Below are 27,982 nucleotides of genomic sequence, written 5' to 3' on the forward strand. Positions count from 1 at the left end.
GAAAGAAATATTGATCAGATGCCTCCTGCACACCCCCTACTGGGAATGTGCCTGCAACCAAGGTACATGCCCTTGACCGGAATCGAACCTGGGACCCTTGAGTCCACCGGCCAATGCTCTATCCACTGAGCCACACCGGCTAGGGCAAGTTCTGCAGGTTATTAAGAAACTGGTTTCCACTTGGACATGCTGCAGCCAGAACTGAGCCCAGGAGCTTCTCTCTCTCCTGCTGCTCTGACACACCTACTCCCAGGCCACTGCTCAGGCCTCTGCTCAGGCTGAAACGAGGCAGTTTACCCAATGAGTGTGTCAGCCAGTACTGCTTCAGGGATGTTTGTTATTTTTGAAATAATTTGCTTTCCTTGATAGAGAGAAAGAAAAGGAGAGGTATGGAGAAATAGAAACATTCATGAAAGAGAAACATTGATTGGCTGCATGACCCCACTGGTGATGGAGCCCACAACCCAGACATGTGCCCGGACTGGGAATGGCACCAGGGAACCTTTTAGTTCATGGGTCAATGCTCAACCACTGAGCAACACCGCCCAGGTGGCATATTTGTAATTTTTCTTATGTTTTATTAAAGTTGTTATCCCCAGTGTGTAGCTGCAAAATAAAGAAAGGTAAAATCCTTAAAATGCATTTAAAAATATTTTTTATTGATTTTTTTACAGAGAGGAAGGAAGAGGGATAGAGAGTTAGAAACATCAATGGGAGAGAAACATCGATCAACTCCCTCCTGAGCACCCACTACTGGGGATGCGCCCACAACCAAGGTACATGCCCTTGACCATAATTGAACCTGGGACCCTTCAGTCTGCATGCCGACGCTCTATCCACTGGGCCAAACCGGTCAGGGCTGAAATGCACTTTTATTTTTTCACTTTACTCAGCACCATTTAATGTATTAACGGACAGCTTTTTTAAAACTCAAAATAGGAAACCACACAGTCTATTAATACATTTAATACATTCATAAGACTTCAAACAACAAACACATTATTTATGCTACAGATTTTCAGTCTTCCTAGGACAACACAGGAAACACAGTACTCAAACTGCATGTTTTAACAAGAGCAACATGAAATCTCATTTTGACACAAAGACAGGTTAAAAACACAATAAAACCAGCACCAGCAGACTTCCTTAAGTCCCCTTCCTATCTGACTCTGGAATTCTCTCTGCTACCTTACATACCAGCATTCATTCTTCAATATACAAAAAAGTAGATATTTAGAGGTATATCACTAATGAGTACTACAACAGGCTCTTCTCTCTCGGAGAGGCCTAAAGCCAACTCTTTTGCTGAATGCTGAAGAGGGGAACAAGATTGGGTGAAACTTAACGCATAGTGAGACAGCTGTGGGGGGTTTGTGTCATTCACTTCCTTCTGCAGAGCACAGGAGTTGAGCTCAAAGGTTAGCATAGAAATGAAAGAGGCCAAGAAATATCCCAACATTGTTTTCAAGAGAAAGATTGTACTATTGTCTCTGAAGAACTTATAAAGATGCCAGGAGGAGATACTGAAGTCATCAAGTTAAATGAGAAAGAAATCCAAACTGTATGTACAGTATAACCTCAACTATGTAAAAACAAGCCAACCAAAAGTTGAAAATTGAAAATGTTAAGTTAGTGATTGTGTTTAAGTCGTGTATCTGCAGTGACCTTTTTCTTCCTGTTACTTTTCTGTCTTTTCCGAAATTTTCTCTACAGATTTTTAAAAAACTGTTACACAAAAGGAAGCCTGATGGAAGCACTGAATGAATTGAAGTCCAGCCTATAAGGAAGTATTTGCACATTTATAAAAAGATGAAACATGCCAGGCTACTAGTCTCTGGAGTAACTTCCCAGGGCTGTGAGGGCTTCGGCGCCTCCTCCAGCCAGGTGCAAAGTGTCTCCAGATCCTGCCTAATGACAAACGTTGAGCCAAACAGAAGTGTCATGGATTTACAAAAAGAAACAGAAATACCCACACTCGGCAGAAACTCAGTTATGCTATTGCGGTATCTCCTTCACACTAGAGTTTACAGGAGGACAGCTATTTTCTCCTATCTTCTCTGCAAATGTCAAGTTTCAAAAGACCTATCATCACGGTAACTGTAAAAAGCTAATCCTGGGGTAGAAAAGGCAATAAAACGGCACTGGAACAATAGTAACAGACAAAGCATAAAATTTAGGAAATTGTAAGAAGTGCTTTCTATAAAAATGATTCCTATTAAAACACTTATATATGTACACACTCTAAGGTCCCCCATTTTTCCCTGCAAAAGGGGGCAAACCTCCCAAACCCTTTCTCCCAAAGTATCCACTGGTTTGCTCACTCAGCAAACACGGATGAAGGCTCATAATGGGAGAGGCACTGGGGTATCACAGGGCAGACAGATCTGTCCTGCCTCAAGGTCACCTCAGTCTTCTCAAAGCAAGAGGCAGCAGACACATCGCCAGCCACAATACAGCCATTAAAGGCAGATGCCACTGCTTTCTGCCAATCAAAGCATAGGCTGCAATTCTCACCGCATTATTTACACAAAGCTTCTTCCACAGAAGAGCCTTTCCCTTCACAAACTCTTCCAGGGAGGGCAGACATCACATTTTGTGACATTTACTCCTAAACATCCCAATACCTAGTGAGGTCTTTTAAGCAATGGAGCATTTGACACTCTAAGAAGGAGATCTTGAAACCGAGAATAAGTGATCAGTGCTATATCTAGATTAAGACTAGCCTGTTCCTTCAACAACTGAGGGTTAGGAGTGCAAATTTCAATTAAAATCTTTAGTCTCTTCCACCCCTTGATTTTCAATATGCTCCTGTGTCTGCCGCTCCTGGCCTTTCTTCACAGCTGCCTGGTCTTCCAGGTCTTCGTAGAGCGATCTCACAATGTCCAGTCTCCTGAGTTGTCAGGCTTGACTAGGCTTCGGACAACCGGAAGGCATCGCTGTTTTAGGGTACACACTGGTAGTGTGACATTGGCAAAAATAGGCTGTCCATCAACATTGGAGATGGCTCAGATAGTTCAGTTTGGTAAACCAGAAGCCCGTCATCTGTCCCAGCATCTCGCAAGAGCCAAAGGTGCCCTCGGTAGCTGTGCATGCGGCGGTCGTGCCCGGTGGCAGCGTGGGGTAGGGATGCACTCGCTGTGGAAGTGGAGCCACACAGGACGCACGACGCCCGGGCTGTGGTTCCAGATGAGTTGGGACATACTGCAAATTCACCGAGCTCAGCACAGGCCCGGCCTCCTGGCCTCCATCTCCTCCATGGCATCCGCCTCCCTACCCCACAACCAACTCTCCCCCTCAAATGCATTTTAAAAAATCTGAATGATATAAAGAAGATATAGCTGTGCCCTAACCGGTTTGGCTCAGTGGATAGAGCGTCGGCCTGCAGACTGAAAGGTCCCAGGTTCGATTCCAGTCAAGGGCATGTACCTGGGTTGCAGGCACATCCCCAGTGGGAGGTGTGCAGGAGGCAGCTGATCGATGTTTCTAACTCTCTAACCCTCTCCCTTCCTCTCTGTAAAAAAATCAATAAAATACATAAAAAAAAGATATAGCTGTTAAAAACAAGAAAACAGGGCCATATTGGAGTCGCTCATGCTAGGCAGCACCCCACCAAACCAAGACTGAACTTAATGACACTCTCCCAGAAATGGAATCCACGGCAGTCAATCAGGACTCGCCTGATGAGCATCAGTTAGGTAACCTGCCTCACGGGCCCCTCCATCCCCTAAAGGAAGGTAACCTTGCAATAACCCAGCCAGGTGTTTGCCTCCTGTGACTTCCTGCTCCTGCCCCTTCCTGCCTGTGAAGGCCTTTCCTTCTGCACAGCTCCCGGGAGCTGCTGCCCACCTGCTCCACTGAATGCTGCCTGATTTGAATCCTTCGACTTTTAAAATGACCTTAGTTTATCTTTTAACGATCTAAAACAAAGTGATTCAGAAAAGTTACAAGTAAATGGACAAGCAAAACGCTAAGGTGCAAATACAAACAGAAAGCAGGAGTTATGGGGCTAAAGTCAGACAAGTTAGAATTGAGGCTCAAAGGCAAGTTTCACCATGAAAATATGGTCGTCATTGAATGCCCATGTAAAATTGGTAAGGATAAATTACAGAAAATAAAACAGATTAAAAGAAACAGATTAAAAATAGGATATTTTTATGTGACATTGTGATTTATAATAGGAATATATATTGATTGGGTCTTCATCCCAGTTTCTGGCACAGAGTTCCTAAAACCCTTGGAAATTCCTAAGAGATGAGAGCTGCACAGATTTTCCACTTCAAATTCACCCTTTTGCCCCCTATTACTAACACATTACGTTACTGTGGTACATTTGTTATAGTGAATGAACCAATAAATCTGTTATTCAGATTTCCTCAGTGTTTACCCAATGTTCATTTTATGTTCCAAGATCACATCCAAAATACCACATTATATTTGGTTTCTCTCGATTGTAATAGATTCTCAGACTTGTGTCTGACAAAATATTTATATAGAAACTTAACAATTTGGGGAAGTATTGGTCAGGTATATTGTAGGATGCCCATCTATTGGAGTTTGTCTGATGGCTTTCTTATTGTTTAAAATATTCTTTAAAGTTGATTTTTTAAATTTATTTTTATTTTTTGCAAAGCAAAGGTCTTTTATGGAAGTCACAGACCAGGTGCCCAGGACTGCGTCCCCACGCTGGGCCAGCAGCTCAGGCCGCGGAGCGTGGGTCCTGCCTCAAGCAGCCGGGGCACGGAGCCCGGATCTCTGGCGCCCCAGGCTTCGTAGCTACAGGACGCACAGCGCCCTTCACAGCAGGCTTTTACCAGGAACCAGCCTGCCCTGGGGCGTGTACCCAGAACCCGGGTACAAAATGCCCTCTGAAAATGCATTTCAAAGTAGAGACCTTTCTCCAGAACTGTAAAAGCCAGAATAATGCAAAATATTCTTTTAGGAAAGACTGATCAAAATGACCCTTAACATTCAAACCAATGCGGACCCACTTCCTGTCTCCCGGAGACCTCCGGGCGCCGGTCAGTTCTCCATCTGCTCCAGGTCCAGCTCGCTGGGCCCAGCGGGGTCACGCCCTCCTCGCTGGCCCTGTCCCAGTCCCCCGGGTCCCCACCTCTCCAGCCCTCCCGGGAGGCCCACAGGCTGGGGCTGGCAGGCCAGGGTTAAAGTTGATTTTTAGAGAGAGAGAGGGGAGGAGAGAGAGAGAGAAGTCAATGTGAGAGTGGAACATAGATTGGCTGCCTCCTGCGCAGCCCCCACTGGGCATTGAGCCCCAAATCCAGGCATGTGCCCTGACCAGGAATAGAACTTGCAATCTCTTGGTTCATGGGTCTACACTCAACCATAGAGCCACAATGGCCGACCTTGTTTCCCTTTTTATCATTTAATCTTATCTTTCCTTTTCTTTTGCATAATTCTGGTTTTTTGTTTTGTTTTGTTTTTACTAATTGCTTGAGCTAAAAATAAATAACAATCAAGTTTTAGATATACTAATATTATTACTATAGATGTTATGTGGATATTAATTTTCAAATAAATATGGTTGATTCAGTTTTTATTGTTGACTTTCTTATTTTCTCTTTAAAAACGTTTTTACTTATTTATTTTTAAATATATTTTATTGATTTTTACAGAGAGGAAGGGAGAGGGATAGAGAGTCAGAAACATCGATGAGAGAGAGACATCGATCAGCTGCCTCCTGCACACCACCTACTGGGGATGTGCCCACAACCAAGGTACATGCCCTTGACCGGAATCGAACCTGGGACCTTTCAGTCCGAAGGCCGACGCTCTATCCACTGAACCAAACCAGTTTCTGCTAAAAACGTTTTTTAAACAAGAAGATACCAGATCAGAAATTCAATTGACCTCTCTCTCTCTCTCTCTCTCTCTCTCTCTCTCTCTCTCTCTCTCCTCCACTCTCATCTTTAATTTCCTACCCGACAAAAAGAAAATCTGAGGAAATGACTTAGGTCCAGCCTGTCTGAAAGCCAGAAAGGGAGTCCTTTCAAGACCCAAGGATTATCACCCCAACAAGAATTCCCTAAGTAGCCTGGCCATCGTGGCTCAGCGGTTGAGTGTGGACCTAGGAACCAGGAGGTCACGGGTTTGATTCCCGGTCAAGGGCACATGCCCGAGTTGCGGGCTGGATCCCCAGTGTAGGGCGTGCAGGAGGCAGCCCGTCCAGGATGCTCTCTCCTCATGGATGTTTCTCTCTCTCTCCCTTCCTCTCTGAAAACATATATTAAAAAAGGAAAAAAAAGAAGCCCTCACCGGTTTGGCTCAGTGGATAGAGCGTCAGGCTGCGGACTGAAAGGTCCCAGGTTCGATTCCGGTCAAGGGCATGTACCTTGGTTTCCAGCACCTCCCCAGTGGGAGCTGTGCAGGAGGCAGCTGATCGATGTTTCTTTCCCATCGATGTTTCTAACTCTCTATTCCTCTCCCTTCCTCTCTGTAAAAAAATCAATTTAAAAAAATATATTAAGAATTCCCTTAAGTAAAGAGAAAAAGTAAATAATGGCAACCGAAAATTGCCCAAACCTAGGAAATCCCAAACATCAGCCGAACTTGAGCAGAAGTTTTTTCCTTTTTTGAGTGTACCTTTATTGTTATCTCCTACCCCCCAATCACAAACAGAAGTTTCATCACACTGCAAACCATGACCCAACAAAGACTTGTAAAGCATCGAGTTTTTTCTTCTTTTTTAATTGCTGTGGTTTTTTTACTAATAAAGTTTGAGGTGGAAAACACAAAGGCATTCAAAATTAACCACAGGCTATCAACATGAGCGTGCTTTGCCAAAGAAGCCAGTTTCCAAAAATGCACCTAAATTTGTCACTGAGCAAAAAATAATGAGATTAGGAGCTGGGAAAGTGGTGACTTAGCCAGGCTGTGTGAATGGGGCAGGAGGGAGGCCTTTTATTGCTGACTTCCCATTTTATTAGATTATGACCAAGAGGGTTCTCAATATGTTAATTCTGTGGAATTTTTACTGATCTTTATTTTGTGGTCTTAAATTGATAACATTATGCAAATATTTTATACGTATTTAAAAGCACTTTCCATTTGTTATGTGGTTGCAGGTTACACGATCAAAGTTGTTACAGTTGTTCAAACTTTCATAACATTTAATTTTCCTCTCTGGTTGATTATCAGGTTCTGAGAGGATGGTATTAATTGCTGCTAGACCAGGGTGGGTTTTCTTTCCTGTTTAATATTCGTCGGTTTGACTTCCTCACGCCTTTATTTTTAACCTCTTAGTATGCTTAAAGACTGGAGTTTTGTTTTTATTTTTGCTTTAAAAGGTGACCTAGACCAGTGGTCGGCAAACCGAGGCTCGAAAGCCACACATGGCTCTTTGGCCCCTTGAGTTTTTAGCAAAGGCCAGCTTAGGAGTACCCTAATTAAGTTAATAACAATGTACCTACCCATATAGTTTAAGTTTAAAAAATTTGGCTCTCAAAAGAAATTTCAATCGTTGTACTGTTGATATTTGGCTCTGTTGACTAATGAGTTTGCCGACCACTGCCCTAGACAAAGTAAAGGGATTAACCAGGCCGCTACTCCATAGATCACCGTGGAAGGGCAATAAGGAGATTACTATGTCCCCGGTATAAAGCCAGGCCCAAGAGGATGTGGGCTGCATTTGAAGGCTAGCTCTCAAGCAGATACCGTCTCTCTGGATCCTGCAGTACCTTCACCTGGAATTGGGATTTCGCTGGTGGACAGTAGGTCACTTGATTTCTGCTATTTGTGCTTGTAATCAAAAGAGCTTTTTTTCCTATTACAAATTTGAAGAACTGACTATAGTTTTATATTATTTATGACTGAGAAATATGTATCTGGATATCATCCCCTTGGGTTAAAGCAAGTTTTTATTTTATTTTTTAAAGTATGTATCAATTGATTTTTTAGAGAGAGCGAGTAAAGGGGAGGGATAGAGAGATTGAAACATCAGCAGCCCGCTGCATGCCCCTTACAGGGGATGGAGCCCACACTCCCAGAATTCATCTGGGGACCTCTTGGTTTACGGATCAACGCTCAACCATTGAGCAACACTCGCCAGGCTAGAAAACAAGTTTAAAAATAAAAACTTGTGTCCAGCCAATGTTCTCAGTGATTGAGCACTGACCCATGAACCAGAAAATCACCAATGGAAGCTCATATTTCGGGTTCTATCTACAGAAGGCAGGTGATCCCGGATTCTCTCTCATTGATGTTCCTGTCTCTCTCCCCCTCTTCCCTCCTCTTTGAAATCAATACAAATATATTTAAAAAACAACACAAAAAAACTTTTTCAGACTTGTGGGTTACTTTGTTTCTTAATATTTTCTTGGTAAAAATCACAAATATTTTCAGCAAAAAGCCTGGCATTTAGGGAGCTGATGACCAATAAGCGGGTTTCTAGATCTGGTTAAAGAGTGAATCAATTGGAAGGGACGTGGAAAATATGTGAGATAAAAATCGAGGTTTTAAATTAGGGATGGGGCATTAGAATGGGGAAGGTGCTGGTTGAATTAGAGTTGAGATGGGACATGATTTTGCCTGAACTCCAGTACAGCATGTTTCGTTCAGAGGCTGAATCTGTAAAGGAAATTCTTTTCTGGGTCCTAATGTATCATAATTTGGAATCAAGATTTTACAATAGCAGAAGGCAAGCACTTTTTTGTTGTTGTTTTTCCTTTAAAGCATAAAACTAGAAAACAATGACGTGTTATATCAGAAAGCAACTTTTTACTGGTAAGGTATCATTTATTTATGCAAAGTACAAATATTATGTGTATTTCATTTTTTGACTTCTCCTTTAGGGCCTTGTATGTCTTATTTTTTAAATTGGTTTCAAAGACGAAGGGAGAGGAGAGAGAGAGAGAAACGTCAATGATGAAGGAGAATCATTGATTGGCTGCCTCCTACACGCCCCACACTGGGGATGAAGCCCCCAACTTGGGCATGGGCCCTTGACCAGAATCGAACCCAGGACCCTTCCACTGAGCTAAACTGGCTAGGGCTAGATTTTGTTTTGCAACTGGGACCTGGACAAAGTGAGATGATTAACTAGGCCCCTCCCCCTGAGATCCTATTGGATGGGCAGTGAGGAGATTACTATGGCCCAGGTATAAAGCCAGGCCCCTGAGGATTTGGGGCTGCATTTGAAGGCCAGCTCTCAAGCAGATACCGTCTCTCTGGATCCTGCAGTACCTTCACCTGGAATTGGGATTTTGCTGGTGGAAGGAAGGTCACTTGATTTCTACTATTTGTGCTTGTGACCCAAAGAGCTATTTTCCTATTACAAATTTAAAGAACTGACTATAGTCTTACATTTTTTATGATTGAGATGTATGTATTAGGCTATCATTCCCTTTAGTTAAAGATTTTATTTTATTTTTAAAGTATGTTCTAATTTATTTTCTTTTAGAGAGAGAGGAAGCGAGAGGGAGAGAGAGGTAGAAACATCAATGAGAGTAAAATTGACCAGCAGCCCCTTAATGGGGATTGAGCCCACAATCTGGGCATGAATCCTGACCGAGAGTTCATCTGGGGACCTCTTGGTTCATGGATCAATGCTCAGCCCCTGAGCCACACCCACCAGGCTGGAAAACAGTTTAAAAATAAAAACTTGTGCTCAGCCAGTGTCCCTCAGTGGTCGAATGTCAACCCATGAACCAGGGAATAGGCTTTGGATGCCCAGATTTCGGGCTCAATCCCCAGTGTGTGGCGTGCAGGAGGCAGCCGATCCAGGATTCTCTCTCATCATCAATGTTCCTATCTCTCTCTCCCTCTCCCTTCCTCTCTGAAGTCAATAAAAATGTACTTTAAAAAACACACAGAAAAACCTATTTTTTAGACTTTGGGTTATGTATTTTTCTTAATATATTTTTGGTAAAAACCACAAAGGGAAAAGCCTGGCATTTAGGGAGCTGGTTTAATAAGCGTGTTTCTAGATCTGATTAAAGAGTGAATCAGCCAAGACTGGTTTGGCTCTGTGGATAGAGCATCGGTCTATGGACTGAAGGGTCCCAGGTTCGATTCCGGTCAAGGGCATGTACATTGGTTGCGAGCACATCCCCTGTGGGGGGCGTGCAGGAGGCAGCTAGTCGATGTTTCTCTCTCATCGATGTTTCTAGCTTTCTATCCCTCTCTGTAAAAAATCAATAAAATATATTAAAAAAAAAGAGTGAATCAATTGGCAGGGTCTTGGAAAATATGTGAGATAAAATCAGAGTTTTTTTGTTTGTTTGTTTTTTTGTGCTGACAGTTATTATTTCCTTGAACTTAAGCTGTTGTTTTTTTTTTTTTTTAAATATATTTTTCTTGATTTTCAGAGAGGAAGGGAGAGGGAGAGAGAGATAGAAACAGCAATGATGAGGGAGAATCACTGATGGGCTGCCTCCTGCAGGCCCCACAATGGGGATCGCCCACAACCCAGGCATGTGCCCTGAGTGGGAGTTGAAACATGATCTACAGGTTCATGGTTTGATGCTTAATCACCAAAGCACACTCTCTAATATCTTAATTTGGAATCAAGATATTAGAGTAACAGAAGGCAAGCACTGTTTAAATTTTTATTTATTTTTAATTTTTTTAATTGATTTTTTGCAGAGAGGAAGGGAAAGAGAGAGTTAGAAACATTGATGAGAGAGAAACATCGATCAGCTGCCTCCTGCACACTCCCTACAGGGGATGTGCCCACAACCACGGTACGTGCCCTTGACCGGAATCGAACCTGGGACCTTTAAGTCCGAAGGCTGATGCTCTATCCACTTAGCCAAACCGGTTTCAGCGGCAAGCACTTTTTAGTTGTGGTTTTTGCCGTAAAACAGTTCAGAACAATAACATTTTATATCAGAAAGCAACTTTATTCCTGGAAAAGTCTCATTTATTTATGCAAAGTACAAGTATATTTGTATTATATTAATTGACTTCTCCATTAGGGCCTTGTATTACTTTTTCTTTTTTTTCAAAGAGAAAGGGGGAAGAAGAGAGAGAGAAAACACCGATGTTGAGAGGGAATCATTGATCAGCTGCCTCCTGAATGTCCCCCACTGGGGATCAAGCCCACAACCCAGGCATGCGCCCTGACTGGGAGTCAAACCATGATCTACTGATTCATAGGTTGATGCTTAACCATGGAGGCACACTACCCAGGTCGCCTATGTACTTTTGAGAAAATGATCTATTTTAGATTTCAAAAGTACTAGCAACAAGGTGTTCATAAGATTAAACTTCAATTTTTTAAAACTTTCCCTGGTGCATTTTTACATGTGTCCCCTATTTTATCATACAGTGCCTATTTGTACGTTTCACGCTTGTATCTTTTCACTTCTAATGTTCTTTCCTAAGAATCAGGTTTTAGAATAATTTCTATTAGGTGTTAGGGGTGTGTGTGTGTGTGTGTGTGTGTGTGTGTGTGTAATTATTTACCAATATTCTGTGTTCTTGTCTTCCTGTTTAGCTTTTAAATTTCCTTGAGGAGACTCTCCGCTATTTGGGGCGAGGCGACATCCAGGCACCGAAGCTGTGACTCAGGAGAAGCCTCAGAGACTCCAACACCCCCACAGGGGAGCCGATGCACAGGGGAGCCTCACAGAGCTGCAGGCTGAGCCTGGCAGCGCCAAGTGTCTGCTCCCTGGGAACTGGTCCATGTCCTTCAGGCACAAAAAGTACTGACCAGCGTGGGTCCCCCTGGTGAGGCCGAAAGCCTGGAAAAGGCTTATTTGTCAAACACTCAATCTGAGTGACTGCGTCACAGACACACCAAAACTTAAAAAAAAAAAAAGAAGAATAGAGAAGACATAGCTCCCTCATTCTCAGCTATCTAAAACATCCTTAAGAACCTGGGACTCCCCTGCTTACATTGCAGCCATGATGTCTAATGAGCCAAGTGGGATAATCATGACCTTCCACCCAACCATGGAAGAATTTAAAGATTTCAACAAATACATTGGTTACATGGAATCCCGAGGTGCCCACCGAGCTGGCCTGGCTAAGGTCGTTCCACCCAAGGAATGGAAAGCCAGACAGACCTACGATGATGTCAATGACCTCGTAATAGCCACTCCCCTCCAGCAGGTGGCGTCTGGGGGAGCAGGTGTGTTCATTCAATACCACAAAAGGAAGAGGGCCATGACAGTGGGGGAGTATCGCCTGCTGGCCAACAGTGGACAATATCAGACTCCACCACACTTGGATTTTGAGGATCTGGAGCGGAAATACTGGAAAACGCGCCTGTACGATTCGCCCATATATGGCGCTGACGTCAGTGGCTCCTTGTTTGATGCCAACACTAAACAATGGAACCTTGGCCACCTGGGAACCATCCAGGACCTGCTGGAGCAGGAGTGTGGGGTTGTCATCGAAGGCGTCAACACCCCCTACCTGTACTTTGGCATGTGGAAGACCACCTTCGCCTGGCACACGGAGGACATGGACCTTTACAGCATCAACTACCTGCACTTCGGGGAGCCCAAGACGTGGTACGCGGTGCCCCCAGAGCACGGCCAGCGCCTGGAGCGCCTGGCCAGGGAGCTTTTCCCGGGCAGTTCTCGGGGCTGCGAGGCCTTCCTGCGGCACAAGGTGGCCCTCATCTCGCCCAGTGTCCTCAAGGAGAACGGGGTCCCGTTCAGTCGCATCACTCAGGAGGCAGGAGAGTTCATGGTGACGTTTCCCTATGGCTACCACGCTGGCTTCAACCATGGCTTCAACTGTGCGGAGGCCATCAACTTTGCCACCCCGCGCTGGGTCGACTATGGCAAAGTGGCCTCTCAGTGCAGCTGCGGGGAGGCCAGGGTGAGCTTCTCCATGGACGTGTTTGTGCGCATCCTGCAGCCCGAGCGCTACGAGCTGTGGAAGCGCGGGGAGGACCGGACTGCTGTGGACCACGTGGAGCCCACGGCGCCGGGCAGCCGGGAGCTGAGCGCCTGGAGGGAGGGCCGGGCGGCCTGGAGATCTGCGCTGGGCCTGAGGCACCTCCAGCCCCGTCGGGCCACGCACACCCCTCGATCAGTGGGCACGGGCCGTGGGTCCCGCCGCCACCGCACCCCTGTGCGCCAGCCATCCCTGCGCCCCTGGCTAGCCCCGGGCTCTGCCTCTGCCGCCCAGCCCGCGGCTGCCGTGGCCTTCTGCTCCTTGAAGCCCGACCCATCCTCACAGCCAACCTCGGGCCCATCTGCCCAGGATCTCCAGCCAACTGGCACACGTGGTCATGGTCGTGGTCGTGGGAATGGTCGTCGTCCTCGGGAACAGGGGACTCAAGAGTCGATTGTTCAGGCCCCGGCTAAGAGGCGCCGCCTAGTGGGCGCAGTGCACACAGCTCCGGATCCCCAAGCCCAGCCTGTGCCTGAGGAGAAACCCCCCAGGGACAGCCCAGCACCGCTGAGCATTGGTTGCCAGCATCCTGTGTGGCCTTCAGGGTGCTGTTGTGCCCCTGACCTTCAACCCTTGGGGCCCCCATTGGATCCCGATGAACCGATGCACCCTGGCCCGTGCCTGCTATCTCTGGACAGTATTCCAGCCACTTTCCCTGACAATGTCCCACCAACTCCTCGCTGTGTCACGGGGACTCTGAGATCCTTCCCCACAGACCCTGCTGGAAACCCCATGAACTTCTCTGAGGTTGTAAGGATGGACCACTCTTATGCCTCCGACACAGTTGTCCAAATCTCCTGGACCCCTGACTGTGATTCCCTGGAGCTAAAGCTAGAGGCAGCTGCCTCTCTGGGGTCCTGGGACACGTTCCCTGCCAATGGGTGGTCTTCCATCTTTGAGCCTATCACTGAGGAAGATTTAGCCAAATATGGCTGTATCTGACCCTCAACCCTGGGAACCACAGCACCTCCCAGCCAAGCTACAATCTGGGCACAAAGAGTACTGACCAGCGTGGGTCCACAGTCAAGATGCTTTATCTCCCAGAAATGACCCATTTCTTTAGCTGCCAGATGTTTCTACTACTATGCCAAGCAGGGATCCCAGTTGCTAGCCAAATCGACCTCCCCATTGGGGCAGCTGCCCTAGAATGCTGTGGTACCTCTCAGGGATGCTCAGCCCACTCCTAGATGCCTTGGATACAGCTGGTTTTGATATCACCTTCAAGATCCCTCCCCTGCCATGGTGTGCCTTGATAAGGAGAACATTCTGAGATGTTCTAAACTAAATTACAGCAGGAGATAGATAGATAGATGATAGATAGATAGATAGATAGATAGAGCTGTTAGTCTATTAATGGCTTGGAGCCAGCTAAGAAAGGAGAGCTCACATTCCTGTGGATGTCTTTGGAAGTTGGGATTAATTTCCAGATGACTAGTTGTGCAGATTCCTAAGACGCTGGGCGCCACTGGACTGTGGTTTTCACTGGACATGCCCAGCCAGAACTGAGCCCAGCAGCTTCCCTTACTCTGCAGCTGTGACACACCTACACACTGCTCAGGCCTCCGCTCAAGCTGGAACTACACGGTTTACCCAATGAGTCTGTCAGCCAGTACTGCCTCGGGGATATTTGTAATTTTTTTAAAATAATATGTTTGTGTTGATTTTATAGAGAGAGAAAGGGAGAGGGGTCGAGAGATAGAAACATCTAACTCCGGGAGCCTCCGCCTGTTTACCCGTGGGCTTTCTGGACCACTGCCCACAGCCAGTTTCCAGACGCACACCTTTCTCATTCAAATTCTGCTCCTAACCCAGAGCTGGCCTCCACCTTCTCTCACCCCTTTGCCTATAGACCATGTACATTTCTTTTAGATTAACTCTTTTTTTTTTCTCCCCTCCCCCCTATTTGATGCATAAAAAGCTTGTAAAACTCCGGGACAAGGGGCATGTTGTCTTTTCTCCCATGCTGCTGTAGACTCTATGGCTCAAGATTGGACTTGCTTTTGGCGAGCATTTTGGTTAATAAAACCTTACTTACAAAAAGACTTTCAGCTGTGGCAGTGAAATTTTGTTTTTGTTTTGTTTATCAGCCTCTGGGGTCCATAGTTATTTGGGGGCAACATTAGATGATTCTGAGAACCTAGCTGAGTCATATCTGAGCCTCTGAGTCACTGAACACGCAACAGCCACAACGGAGCCCAGGAGCTTCTCTCTCTCCTGCGGCTCCGACACACCTCCTCCCAGGCCACTGCTCAGGCCTCTGCTCATACTGAAACTAGACCGTTTACCCAATGAGTCTGTCAGCCAGTACTGCCTTAGAAATGTTTGTAATTAAAAAAAATATGTATGTTTTTTGCCCTGCCTGCATAGCTCAGTGTTTGAGCATCTACCCATGAAATAGGAAGTGGTGGTTCCAGTCCCAGTCAGGGCAAATGCCTGGGTTCAGGGCTTGATCCCCAGGAAGGGACATGCAGGAAACAGCCATTCACTGATTCTCTCTCATCATTGATGTTTCTATCTCTCTTTCCCTCTCCCTTCCTCTCTGAAATCAATAAAAACATATTAAAACAATAAAAATAAATAAAAGATACGTTTTTATTGATTTTAGAGAGAGAGAAAGAGAGAGGGAGAGAGAGATAGAAACGTCCACTAGAGAGAAACATAGATCAGCTACATGATCCCACTGGGGATGGAGCCCACAATCCTGACTGGGAATGGACCGGGGACCTCTTGGTTCATGGGACAACACTCAACCACTGAGCCACACGGCCGAGTGGAATATGTGTAATTTTACTTATGTGTGTGTATGTGTTTTTTAAAATCCTTAGTGCTTCCATTTATTTCCTCTCAGAAAATATTTAATTAAAGGATCTCCTTTAATTAACCCATCACAGTTTGTGGAAAGAATTAAAAAACCAGGTCAATCCACAGTCTCATTTCAGTTCAGGAGCAAGAAGTTGTGGCTCAGAGCACCAGGGAGTAAAGGCAGGGATGGGGCGGGCCCAGCCCCCCTCTGCTGGACAGGAAAGTGTGGGGAGCAGGGCTGGGCCAGCCTCCCAATCAGAGGTTCTTGAGTCAGGAAGTGGGAGAACACATCTTCCATCACTCAGTCCCCACAAGGCAGCTGCCTCACGCTTTCGAAGCCGAGAGAGACACATCAGAGCCCCGGCATAGCTTCCTCCTTTCCACCTGGGCGCCTCCCCGCCACATCACAGCTCCAGCCACAGGTCCGAGCAGAACCAGGCCCCCAGCGATGCCCATGCTGATGAAGAAGGTCTGAGAAGGCGGCTCCCCTCTCAGGCTCAGGGGCTCGGGCGTGTATCTCTGCTCCTCTCCAGGGGCCACCCCCAGGGCCCCCCACTTCTGGAAGGTCCCCTCCCCGGCAGGCCTGGTCTCCACCAGCTCCATGTCCTGGGTCTGGTCCTCCCCGTCACGCTGCCAGGTCAGGGTGATGTCCGCAGGCTAGAAGCCCCGCGCCCCGCCCCGCAGGGTGCCCTCACGGTCAGAGATGGGGTGGTGGGTCACGGGTGCCTCTGGAGGGTCTGGCGCTGCAGGGTCTCCTTCCCCTTTTCCAGGTAAACGCGGAGCCACTCCATGCAGGTGCCCTGCAGGTCGCTCTTGGGATGCTCGGCGTCACCGGCCGCCCCCCACTTGCGCCGGGTGGTCTGAGCCGCCAGGTGGGCCGGTGCAGGAGGTCAGGTCCGCGTTCAGGGCGACGTCGTCGGCGCCATGGGAGGCGGGCTGTCCGTACCCGCGGAGGGGGCGTCCGTCGGTCCCACGTCGCAGCCACACAGGACCTGGAAGGTGGGAGACCCGCCCTCGCTCCGGTCGTAGGAGCCGCGCAGGACGTCCAGGCTCCCTCGGTAATGCTGTGCGGAGCCCTCGAACCTCCCGGTTTCTCTGTCCCAGTGCGGCGGGTCCCCCCCCCCCCCCCCCCGCTCCACCCACGGCCGCTGCGTCCCCGGTGCCGCGGCTCCGCCCTCGGACGCCCCGCGGGGCTGAACTGCGTGTCGTCCTCGTAGCCGAGGGCAAGGTACCGGGGCTCCCCGCGGCCGGGCCGGGACACGATGGTGCAGAAATACCTCACGGAGTGGGGGCCGACCCAGGCGGGGGTCAGGACCAGCGCCCCCGAGAGCAACAGGAGGAGAGTGGGGGACTTCATGACCCTCATCCTCGGCCTTGGGGGGACAATCTCCTTCTTATGTTTTATTCAAGTTGTTATCCCCAGTGTGCATTTGCAAAATAAAGGTAAAATCCTTAACATGCTTTTACAAAATTCAGAATGATGTAAAAGGGACATAGCTAGTTAGAAACAAGAAAACAGGGCCATATTGGAGTCGCTCATGCTAGGCAGCACCTCACCAAACCAAGACTGAACTTAATGACACTCTCCCAGAAATGGAGTCCACGGCAGTCCATCAGGACTCGCCCGATGAGCATCAGTTAGGTAACCTGCCTCACGGGCCCCTCCAGCCCCTAAAGCAGTGATGGCGAACCTATGACACGCGTGTCAGCACTGACACGTGTAGCCATTTCTGATGACACGCGGCCACATGCCGAGGATGAAACATTTGCGACTAGAGTCTTGGAGTTAGTTTTTTCCTCAAAGTGACACACTACCCGAGTTATGCTCAGTTTTTTGGCGAAGTTTGACACACCAAGCTCAAAAGGTTGCCCATCACTGCCCTAAAGGAAGGTAACCTTGCAATAACCCAGCCAGGTGTTTGCCTCCTGTGACTTCCTGCTCCTGCCCCTTCCTGCCTGTGAAGGCCTTTCCTTCTGCACAGCTCCCGGGAGCTGCTGCCCACCTGCTCCACTGAATGCTGCCTGATTTGAATCCTTCGACTTTTAAAATGACCTTTTAATGATCTAAAACAAAGTGATTCAGAAAAGTTACAAGTAAATGGACAAGCAAAACGCTATGGTGCAAATTCAAACAGAAAGCAGGAGTTATGGGGCTAAAGTCAGACAAGTTAGAATTGAGGCTCAAAGGCAAGTTTCACCATGAAAATATGGCCGTCATTGAATGCCCATGCAACATTGGTAAGGATAAATTACAGAAAATAAAACAGGTTAAAAGAAACAGATTAAAAATAGGATATTTTTATGTGACATTGTGATTTATAATAGGTATATATATTGGGTCTTCATCCCTGTTTCTGGCACAGAGCTCCTAAAACCCTTGGAAATTCCTAAGAGAGGAGAGCTACACAGGTCTTTTTTGTTATATTAATGAGGTGACTTTCAGAATGCTCCTTGGTAACCAAAAGGTGGGAACTAGTCACCCAGAAACCAAACTTGTGATGAGAGGGTTGGAAGCCCCAACCCATACCCCCAACCCCACCTCTTGGGAGGAAGGAGGGGCTGGAGATCCAATCAATTCCAGTGGCCAGTGATTTAATTATTCATGACGATGTAATAACACCTCCCTAAAACCCAAAGAGGGCCGCATTTGGGGAGCTTTCCGATTGGTGAAGAAGTGGAGGTGTTGGGAGTGTGTGTGGTGCTACTGGAGAGGGCATGGAAGCTCCTCACCTGGCCCCAGGCCTTGCTCCATGCATCTCTCCATCTGGCTGTTCCTGAGCTGTAACTGTTAGATGTGATCAAATTATCGAAATCAACACCCCTTCCTGGGGACCTGACCTTTGGACCATTTCACAACGGACTTTCCCTTTTGCTTAGACCACATTCCACTAGCTAAGACCATTATCTTTCCCTCAGGACCTGCCCAGAGAATGCTCCACCCAGAAAAAGTGCCCCCCTAGGGTCCTTTAAAATCTCTGACTCCCCATCCCTGGGTGTTGGCCCCATTTTGGGGCTCAGCCTATCTGGTTTTCCAGATGACCTAATAAATTCATAATTCTTTACCCCTTTTGGTTTCGTGCATTCTTCCTTCTGGCAACCCTCACAATAACTTTTTATAATAAACTGGTAATATGGTAAGTGAAATGTTTTCTGAATTTTGTGAGATGCTCTAACAAATTAATAAAACCCAAAGAGGTGGCCAGGAACCCTTGATTTATAGCCAATGGGTCAGAAGTTCCTGGGCTTGTGAGTGGCATCTGAAGGCAGTGGTCGGGTGGGGTTGATGGCAATTTTGTAGGACTGAGCCCTGTATTTGTGAGATCTGACGCTATCTCCAGGAATATAGTATCAGCACTGAGTTGAGCTGTGGGAGAACCTGCTGGTGCCCTGAGCATTGTTGGTGTGAACCTTGCCCATACATCAGAATTAGGTGTTCAGAGCCCCCTTTTACTTCATGCTGTGCAAGACAAGAAACAACATATAAAATAGACAAGCTTAAGGATACAGAAAGCTTAAACAACATGAACAATAGGGTAGAATTTATGTACCTGGTAATAGAATGCTCCCTTTTGTAAAGTGCCCATGATCAATCACAAAATTAATAGTATATTAGGCTGAAGAGAAAACATTCATAAATCCCAAAGCAGGAAAAAAATCAGGCTTCTTAATTTTCATGCAATAAAAGTAGACGTTAATGTTAAAAATCAGAAACTATGGAAGTCTTTCTTTTTGGAAAGTTAAACATTTTCAATGGACTGACTTGTAGATTACAGGAACAGATGTCCCTCTAATTTGTAGGAAACAGGGAACCAGAATATTTGTTAACTCTATGAACTCTGGAGCCATGCTGCCTGGTTTTGAATTCCAGTTTAACTTGTATGAGTTTGTGTGACCTTAGCAAATTACTTAAGTTCATGGCGACTCAGTTTCCTCAGCTGTAAAATGGGTATAGTAATCGCATCAACCTCATACGATTAGTATGACAGTTCTACGAGTTAATATTTGTAAAGAGCTAAAATGCATGTCTAAAACACAATAAGCATTATGGAAATGTTTTTAGATTTCAAAATGGATGAAATACATATAGCAATAGATGTGATCAGTTAAAATAAGACTGAGGAAAATTTTCAACTTTAACAATGAAATTAACTGGATTAAGCTTCTGTCTCATAAAATCAGGAAAAAACAAACTTACCTAAAGTAGCAGGAAGAAATTAATAAAAACATATGCAGAAATTAATGAGTTAGATAAATTATAAAATAATATAACTGGGAAATTAAAAAAAGCTCAAATAATATAGATACTTTTCTAGAAAAAATGAACTAAACCTGATTTCAGAAGTTAAAAAACTTCTATGTAAGAAATATCGAAAGACATCAAAAGATCTGCCCTTTCCAAAACCACCAGTACCAGACGATGCCACAAGGATATGTGTGAAACCTTTGAAGAGCAGATATTTCCAAATCTCCTTGGCATAGGAAAAGAAAAAAAATTCAAAGTTTTAAGTAAACACAATGTTGATAGAAAAAAAATCAAAGAATTGCATAATGAGAAAAATTAATAAAGTTATTTATGAATAATTAGCTAATACAATCTAACTATAATGACTAAATGGATTTATTCCAGGAAGGCAATGATACTTTAAAATAAGGAAATCAGTAACATAACTTATCCATAACTTTCAGATTCGGATAGGTATTTGACAATATTCAACAGTCTTATTTTAAACACATCCCCACATAGGAACCAATGGATACTTCCTTAAAATAAAAACACTTTCTCTATTTATATAGTTAGCTATTTTAGCCCCAAAGCCAGCATTTTACTTGAGAGTGAAATATTTAAGCCCTAGCTGGTTTGGCTCAGTGGATAGAGCATCAGCCTGTGCACTGAAGGGTCCCAGGTTCAATTCTGGTCAGCTGGCTCGATCTTCAGTAGGGGCATGCAGGAGGCAGCCGATCAATGATTCTCTCTGATTATGGATGTTTCTATCTCTCTCTCCCTCTCCCTTTCTTTCTGAAATCAATTAAAAAATATATATTTTTAAAAAGGGTGAAATATCTGAGTCATTTCTGCAAGTAATTAAAATAATTATTAGTTGTTGTTGGCTATTATTGTTAATCTCTTCCTGTGCCTAATTTATAAATAAACTTTATTATAGGTATGTCTAGAAAAATACAAAGTATACCTATTCATGATTTTGGGCATCCACTGGGGGTCTTAGAGCCCCCATGGATAAGGAGGAACTACTGTCACCACTTAGTAAATACTGGGGTCAGTATTCAAATCCAACTTGTCAATTAATGCTATTTCTGTACTTGTCTTATCTTCCTCATGGAAATGAACATTTTTAAAAAAAAAGTCTAAGTCTTGATTTTTTTAAAATTCAGTATTGAACCTATCTCAATATCTTAAGCATTATAGTCACTCAATTCTTATTTTTTAAAAATATATTTTTATTGATTTCAGAGAGGAAAGGAGAGGAAGAAAGAGATAGAAACACCAATGATGAGAATCATTGATTGGCTGCCTCCTGCATGCCCCCACATGGGGGACTGAACCCACAATCCAGGCATGTGCCCTGACCAGGAATCGAACCATGACCTCCTGGTTCATAGATCAACGTTCAACCACTGAGCCATATTTCATATTTATTTGCATAAATGATTAAGTGAAATTATCTAGCTGGAGTGTCTCATCTTTCTCTTTCCTGACTGAAAATATCTCTGGATCCTTATCTTTTGTGGCTTTTAAGTTTAGTTCTATCTTGAATCACAATGAGGAGCCATGGGATTGGATATGCCTGACTGGATTAAAATATTATTGGCCTATCAGCCTATTCCCTTTCAAGATGGCTCCAAGTGGGAAAGCACTTTCAGATTAGTGGAAGGTAGGCTATGTACTACTCCATTCTTTGTTTTTCTTGTTAAATGTGAAATTGATAGAAAGAGAGAACTTTCTCGTTAAAGGTTTAAAGAATTTAGTTTTTAGTTGTGGGAACATTTTTACTTTTACCTCAGAAATTGTGATAGATGGAGTTTCCATTTCTCCTAAATTAAAATTGAATATATGTATTTATTTCATTAAAAATGAATATATATATATACACACATATACATATACACCTATATCTTCAACTAGTTTTGCTATGTTGTCATGTTGAAAGTTTTAAAGAAAGATGTTTTTAAATTTTTGTTTGTTGACATTAGAGAGACAGAATGCGGGGGAGAGGAGATAGAGGAAGAGAGAGAGGAAGAGAGAGAGAGAGAGAGAGAGAGAGAGAGAGAGAGAGAGAGAGAGATTTGTTGTTCCACTTATTGATGCATTCATAGGTTGCCTTTTGTATGTGCCCTGACCAGAAATTGAACCTGAAACCTTGGTGTATCAGGATGACGCTCTAACCAATTGAGCTACTTGACCAAGGCTGTTAAAGGAAGATTTTGTGAAGAAAAAAAATCTTTTCAGTTTATGGGAAACTGAAGGAGTAGACCAGAGTTGGACATAACTGGTTTTGGAGGGTGTTCACAGATTGGTTAGGGATGGTGCTGAGTGAGTTCAGTTTTGGAAGAGACACGTAGAGCCAGATCATCAATCTGTGCTGCTTCAGTTTGAAGTTGAGTCCAAAGGGAAAGCCTATTTTTGGATCTTGGAAAATGTTCATGTAAAATTGAGATTTCATATTATTGGACAATTGCCTTTTTATTCCTCCATTTTTTTTTAAAAAAATTTATACCATGGAATATTATGCAGCAGTAAAAAAAGAAGAGTCTCTTACCCTTTGAGACAGCATGGAGGGACCTGGAGAGTATCATGTGAAGTGAAATAAGTCAGTCAGAGAAAGACAAGTATCACATGATCTCACTCATATGTGGAATCTAAGTTAACAAAATAAACTGATGAACATAGTGGATCCAGAGACATGGAAGCATGGAGCAGAGTGCAGAATCTCAGAGGGAAGGAGGGGGAGGGTGGGTGGGAGTAACCAGCCAGGACCTTGTATGTATATATGCATGGCCCATGGACACAGATGAGGCCATGCATATATGGGGCTGTGAGGGCCTGGGGCAGGGAGCCGGCTGGAGGGGGTTAATGGGGGACAAAAGGGAACATATGTAATATTTTCAACAATAAAGAATTATCTTTTCAAAAAATAATTAAGGATTGGCAAAAAATATGTTCAAAAGAGATTAAAGCAAGACTACATTTAAAGTGGAGTCTAAAATGTTTAAATCTTTGCCTTTTGTTTTGGTGATTTATTTTATTTGGTCAAATTTCCCGTTATTGATGCATTTATGGTTTTTTGTGTATTTTCATAGTCAGGTTTCAAAGAAATATTTTCACTGAAAATAGTTTTCTTTAGTGAGATGATAAAATAAGGTTTACTAGCAGTGGAAAAGAACATTTTTGGAGCATGTGGTTGATCAATTACATTGGATCTGATTGAATAAAATTATTTTTTCATTCACATCTATCATACTAATATTTTTACTGAACTATCAATGAAAATATCCCATTTGTTTTGTGCAAGAAACTGCTGAATCTTGGATTTAGTTTCTGAATGAATTGGCAAGCTGGGAGATATTTTTATAATTGTAGTTGCTTAAAGAGTTCAAGTTCGAATTGTTGGTGCTGTGTGACATATGTGAGATGTTATTTTGTTGTAGTGGTTAATATTTATGTGTTCGATAATAGTCGTCGCTTCATGCAGTTCTTTAGCAACCTTAGCTGCATTCAGAACAGACTTTGGGATTTGGGGAGTTGGATGCTTATTAATTTAAAACCATAGCATCTGAGGAACATGGCATCTAGACTCTAAGATTTAAAATAATGACATTTCATCCAGTTGTGAAAAAAAATAATATATTTCAAAAATATATTGCTTACATGGAATGCACAGACAGCCCAGGCCTAGCTAAGAAACTCAAAACCAGCAGTCGATAGCATTGTAATGGCCACTCCTGTCCAGCAGGTGGCGGGCGGAGGGGGAGAGTGTTTATAGGAAATAGCCCCACCAGTTTTGGGGAAAAGCTGAAAGTATCTGACCCAGGCACCTAGGATTTTGAGAACTTGGAGCGAAAATATTGGAAGAAACCTTTATACAACTAAGTTATGTCATTAAAAAAAATCAATGATGCCTTATATGATAAAAACACTGGGAACCATTCAGTGCCTACTGGAGCAGGAGTGTGGAGTGTCGCCTGGCACACGGAGGACATGGACCTTTACAGCATCAACTACCTGCACTTCGGGGAGCCCAAGACGTGGTACGCGGTGCCCCCAGAGCACGGCCAGCGCCTGGAGCGCCTGGCCAGGGAGCTTTTCCCGGGCAGTTCTCGGGGCTGCGAGGCCTTCCTGCGGCACAAGGTGGCCCTCATCTCGCCCAGTGTCCTCAAGGAGAACGGGGTCCCGTTCAGTCGCATCACTCAGGAGGCTGGGGAGTTCATGGTGACGTTTCCCTATGGCTACCACGCTGGCTTCAACCATGGCTTCAACTGTGCGGAGGCCATCAACTTTGCCACCCCGCCCTGGGGTTGCAGGTTCGATCCCCAGTAGGGGTCATGCAGGAGGCAGCGGATCAATGATTCTCTCTCATCATTGATGTTTCTCTCTTTCTCTTCCTTTCCCTTCCTCTCTGAAATCAATAAAAATATATTTAAAAAATACAACAAAAACCTTCCCCTAGTCACTGTTTTACCTTTCTGGCAGTTAGTTTGATGGAAGAACGGCATTGGAACTGTGCTTTGCCACTGTCTAGTCATGTGTCCTTCAGCAAAAATCATGGATATGCTCAGAGCCAAAATGACAGAGCAAGCGTTTTGTGGGATGTAAATGTGGTGGGATGTAGGAGGTGCTGGGTTAATTTGGATGTGCACCCATTCACTCTCCCAAGCACAAGATCAAGGACATACTTTGATATTTTCTCTTTCCATGATGCGAAGGCCTACTGTCGCTCCTACCACCACCCCCATAGGCTTACCCATTACTTTTTAAATTTTAATTAATAGACTTTATTTTTTTAGAGCAGCTCACAGCAAAATTAAGCTGAAAGTGCAGACAATTCCCACATACCACTGCTTCCTCCACTAGAATCCACACCAAGTTAGTACATTTGTTACAACCGATGAGCCTACATTGACACACCATTATCCTCCAAAGTCCATAGTTTACATTAGGGTTCATTCTTGGTGTTACACATTCTACGGGTTTGACAATTGTACAATGGCATGTATCTGCCCTGACCCTACCATACGTAATAGTTTTGTTACCTAAAAATCCTCTGCCTATTATTTCCCACCCAAACCCCAGGCAATGACTGATCTTTTTCCTGGCCCCATAATGATGTTTTTTCCAGAATGTCATATAATTGGGATCATACAGTATGTTGTCTTTTCAGATTGACTTATTCCACTTAGTAGTAAAATGCATTTAAGTTTCTTCTATGTCTTGTGGCTTTATAGCTCATTTCTTTATCTTGCTGAATAACATTCTGTTGTGTGGATGTACCACAGCTTATTCATTCACCTACTGAAGGACATTTGGTTCTTTCCAAGTTTCGGCAATTATGAATAAAACTATTATAAATGGTCATGTGCAGGTTTTTGTGTGGAAGTAACTTTTCAACTAATTTGGGTAAATACCAAGGAGTGCACTTGCTGTGTCATATGGTAAGACTATATTTAGTTTCGTAAGAAAATGCCGGACTGTCTTCCACCCATTATTTTTACTGGTACAAAACTGTTATTTTTTCTCATGATCTACCACATAGTATTTGTACAAAAGGTCACATACGCTCATTATCAAATTCCACTCCTTGTCGTGTTTGGCCGGGTTGCAATGTTACCAAGGCCAGGTCAAGATTTTATAAACAGTCAGGAGCCAGAAGACCCAACCTTTATTCAGACTCCTACACTGACTTGTTGAGTCACCTTTCAATAAATCAGCTCTTTCCTCTTATCTTCGCCTCCCCATTTAGTCAAAGGGAGCCCTTAGCCGCGCTGCACCTGTGCTGGAGTTTGCCCACGAGTTCAGACCAGTGCCAACATAATTTGTGCTAATATTAGCTATTATCATCGTTACTTATAAGCCAAACTCATAAGAGGGACATTAGAAGTTGTACTTGAATGCAATTTGGAGAGTTGGTGTTTGGGTCTTGGGACTCCTGTAAGATTTATAAACAGTTTTAGTTATGGATTTGTCTGACCACACTGAGTCATTCATAAAGATCAACCAACACATCAACTCCGTTCCTGTGTGTGTAAGGAGTCCTTTTCAGGTATTTAAAAATAACCTCGTGTGATATTTATTTGTGGTTATATATGGGTTCAAAGTTGTTTCTCTGCCCCCTCCTCCTCCGCCCCCAATGCTGGTGTTACCTTTCATCACTTTAAATAGGAAACCACAAACAGTTGCTAGCAATTGGCTACAGAGATAAGTGGAAAGAAAACCGATCTGGGTGGATCAGAGGCCTGGGGAGGAACTGCCCCTCGCTCCAGCTGCCTTGCCCCACCCCGCTCTGCGCACCGGCCTCTCAAACTGAAATTCCTCACGTGCTCCTGCTGCCCCTCCTCGCCACTGACTTTCGGTAACTGCGGTCCAACAGTGAGACCCTCTGTTATCATTCTGGTATTATTTTGGTGGATCTTTTGGAGATAATTCATTTCAGGGAGAACCTAAGAGGAACAGAACTGAGCACTGTGGGGGAGGGTTCATTGTTGGAAGTGCCACCCTACAAAAAAAATGTATTGCTGGGTTTTTGCATTTTCTTTCTCTTCTCTTCTCTTCTCTTCTCTTCTCTTCTCTTCTCTTCTCTTCTCTTCTCTTCTCTTCTCTTCTCTTCTCTTCTCTTCTCCTCTCCTCTTCTCTTCTCTTTTCTTTTCTTTCTTTCTTTTTTGGTTAATCCTCACCCGAGGATATTTTTCCATTGGTTTTTATAAAGAGTGGAAGGGAGAGGGAGAGACAGAGAGAAACATCGATGTAAAAGAGACACATCGATTGGTTGCCTCGTACACACACCCCAACCAGGACCGGGGAACCTGCAACCAAGGTAAGTTTCTTTGGCCGGAATCAAACCAGGGACCCTTCAATCCGTGGGCCAATGCTCTATCCACTGAACCAAACTGGCTAGGGCAGTTCCTGCATTTTCTTATCTCACCTCTAGTATGCTGGCATCTGGTACCCTTGTGCCCTAGTTGTTCATCCTTCTCGCCCTCCCTCAAAAGGACTGCATCCAGGCCTGTAGACCTCAGAGAGCATCCTTTCTTGTCCTATCCCTCAGAGCCTTTTCTCAAAGGATTCACATGGTGCCTATGCACTTCAGGCCCATTCATTCATTCAGCAATGTTCACTGAGCACTTACTGACCAGGCACCGTTCTTCTAATTGGGGGTACAACAGTGAAAAAGGCAAAGTTTCAACTTCCCTGGGGCATTATACAGAGCGACACATAACATGTCAAGTAGTCATAAGGGCTATTGGATAGGGTGGACCTTTGGGGGATGTGGTCTTTGACTGAGAAGGCCTCTTGGGGACGTGGTCTTTGAGTGTACCACATGAACATGGGCGGGGTGGGCATCATTATAGGCAGAGGGACAACACGTGCAAATGCCCTGAGGTGGGCACATCCTTAATGTGCTCACAGATTAGCAAAGTAGGTGAAGAGCAGGAAGGAGGGACTGGGAGCTGGGGCAGGGATCTTGTTGGGAGATGGGCACAAAGCGTCTGACCTCAGTGCATGCACACTCCTCCAGAAAAACCACTGAGTGGTGGGAGCAGTCGGTGCCGTAGGTGAGCTGAGATGGAGGAATCCAGGGACCACAGAGCCTCGGAGAGCATTTATCATTCACAGCCATGCCGGAGAATGGCTCTGTCCTTCCTAGCAGATGCCAGTCCTGAGAGCAGGGGCTCTCTCTGTTTGGGTTCCCTGTGGCATCAGTGAACAAGGCATGTGCCTGACTCAGTAGGCATTTCGGACTTGCGTTGGATTCTATAGGACTCTGGCAGACACAGCAGGGCCCTGGCACTCACTAAGTGGACAACAGCCATCTCAATGATTTATAAGCCACCTCAGGTCGATGGCCTGCAGTCCGTATTTTGGAATTTTGCAGAGGCCCATTTTGAATAATGCAGACGGACACGAAGCTGGTCTGAAGGAAAGAGACCCTTGGGTCCTGGGGAGGCTGCAACAGGAATGCTCCAGAGAAACAGCGACCAGGTGAACGATCAGGGGAGAGAGCTGAACCGGCAGCCGACTTAGAGTGTGAGGCTGTGCACAGAAAACTCTGGGCTGCAGATACGGTTAATATCCAGGGGAGTGCTAGTA

General features: G+C 44.8%; 2 protein-coding genes and 2 pseudogenes across 4 annotated transcripts; 2 read left to right on the top strand and 2 right to left on the bottom strand.

Annotated features, from left to right (window-relative positions):
* Positions 1-2,760: 2,760 nt before the first annotated feature.
* Positions 2,761-3,257, bottom strand: LOC307110173 (von Hippel-Lindau disease tumor suppressor-like; annotated as a pseudogene). The gene has a single exon. The product of its transcript is annotated as a von Hippel-Lindau disease tumor suppressor-like (transcript).
* Positions 3,258-11,859: 8,602 nt separating this feature from the next.
* On the top strand, positions 11,860-13,803 carry LOC307110174 (lysine-specific demethylase 4D-like; the record flags this gene model as incomplete). The annotated part of the gene is made up of 1 exon (XM_079789186.1): positions 11,860-13,803. The coding sequence occupies one exon, from the start codon at positions 11,860-11,862 to the stop codon at positions 13,801-13,803; it is 1,944 nt and encodes a 647-aa protein (XP_079645312.1).
* Positions 13,804-15,791: 1,988 nt separating this feature from the next.
* LOC307110175 (saoe class I histocompatibility antigen, A alpha chain-like) lies at positions 15,792-17,029 on the bottom strand (annotated as a pseudogene). The gene has a single exon. The product of its transcript is annotated as a saoe class I histocompatibility antigen, A alpha chain-like (transcript).
* Positions 17,030-23,773: 6,744 nt separating this feature from the next.
* Positions 23,774-24,217, top strand: LOC307110176 (lysine-specific demethylase 4D-like; the record flags this gene model as incomplete). The annotated part of the gene is made up of 1 exon (XM_079789187.1): positions 23,774-24,217. The coding sequence occupies one exon, from the start codon at positions 23,774-23,776 to the stop codon at positions 24,215-24,217; it is 444 nt and encodes a 147-aa protein (XP_079645313.1).
* Between the last annotated feature and the right edge of the window lie 3,765 nt (positions 24,218-27,982).

This window comes from Cnephaeus nilssonii (assembly GCF_951640355.1).
Source record: "Cnephaeus nilssonii genome assembly, chromosome: 13".
NCBI classification, from domain to species: domain Eukaryota; kingdom Metazoa; phylum Chordata; class Mammalia; order Chiroptera; family Vespertilionidae; genus Cnephaeus; species Cnephaeus nilssonii.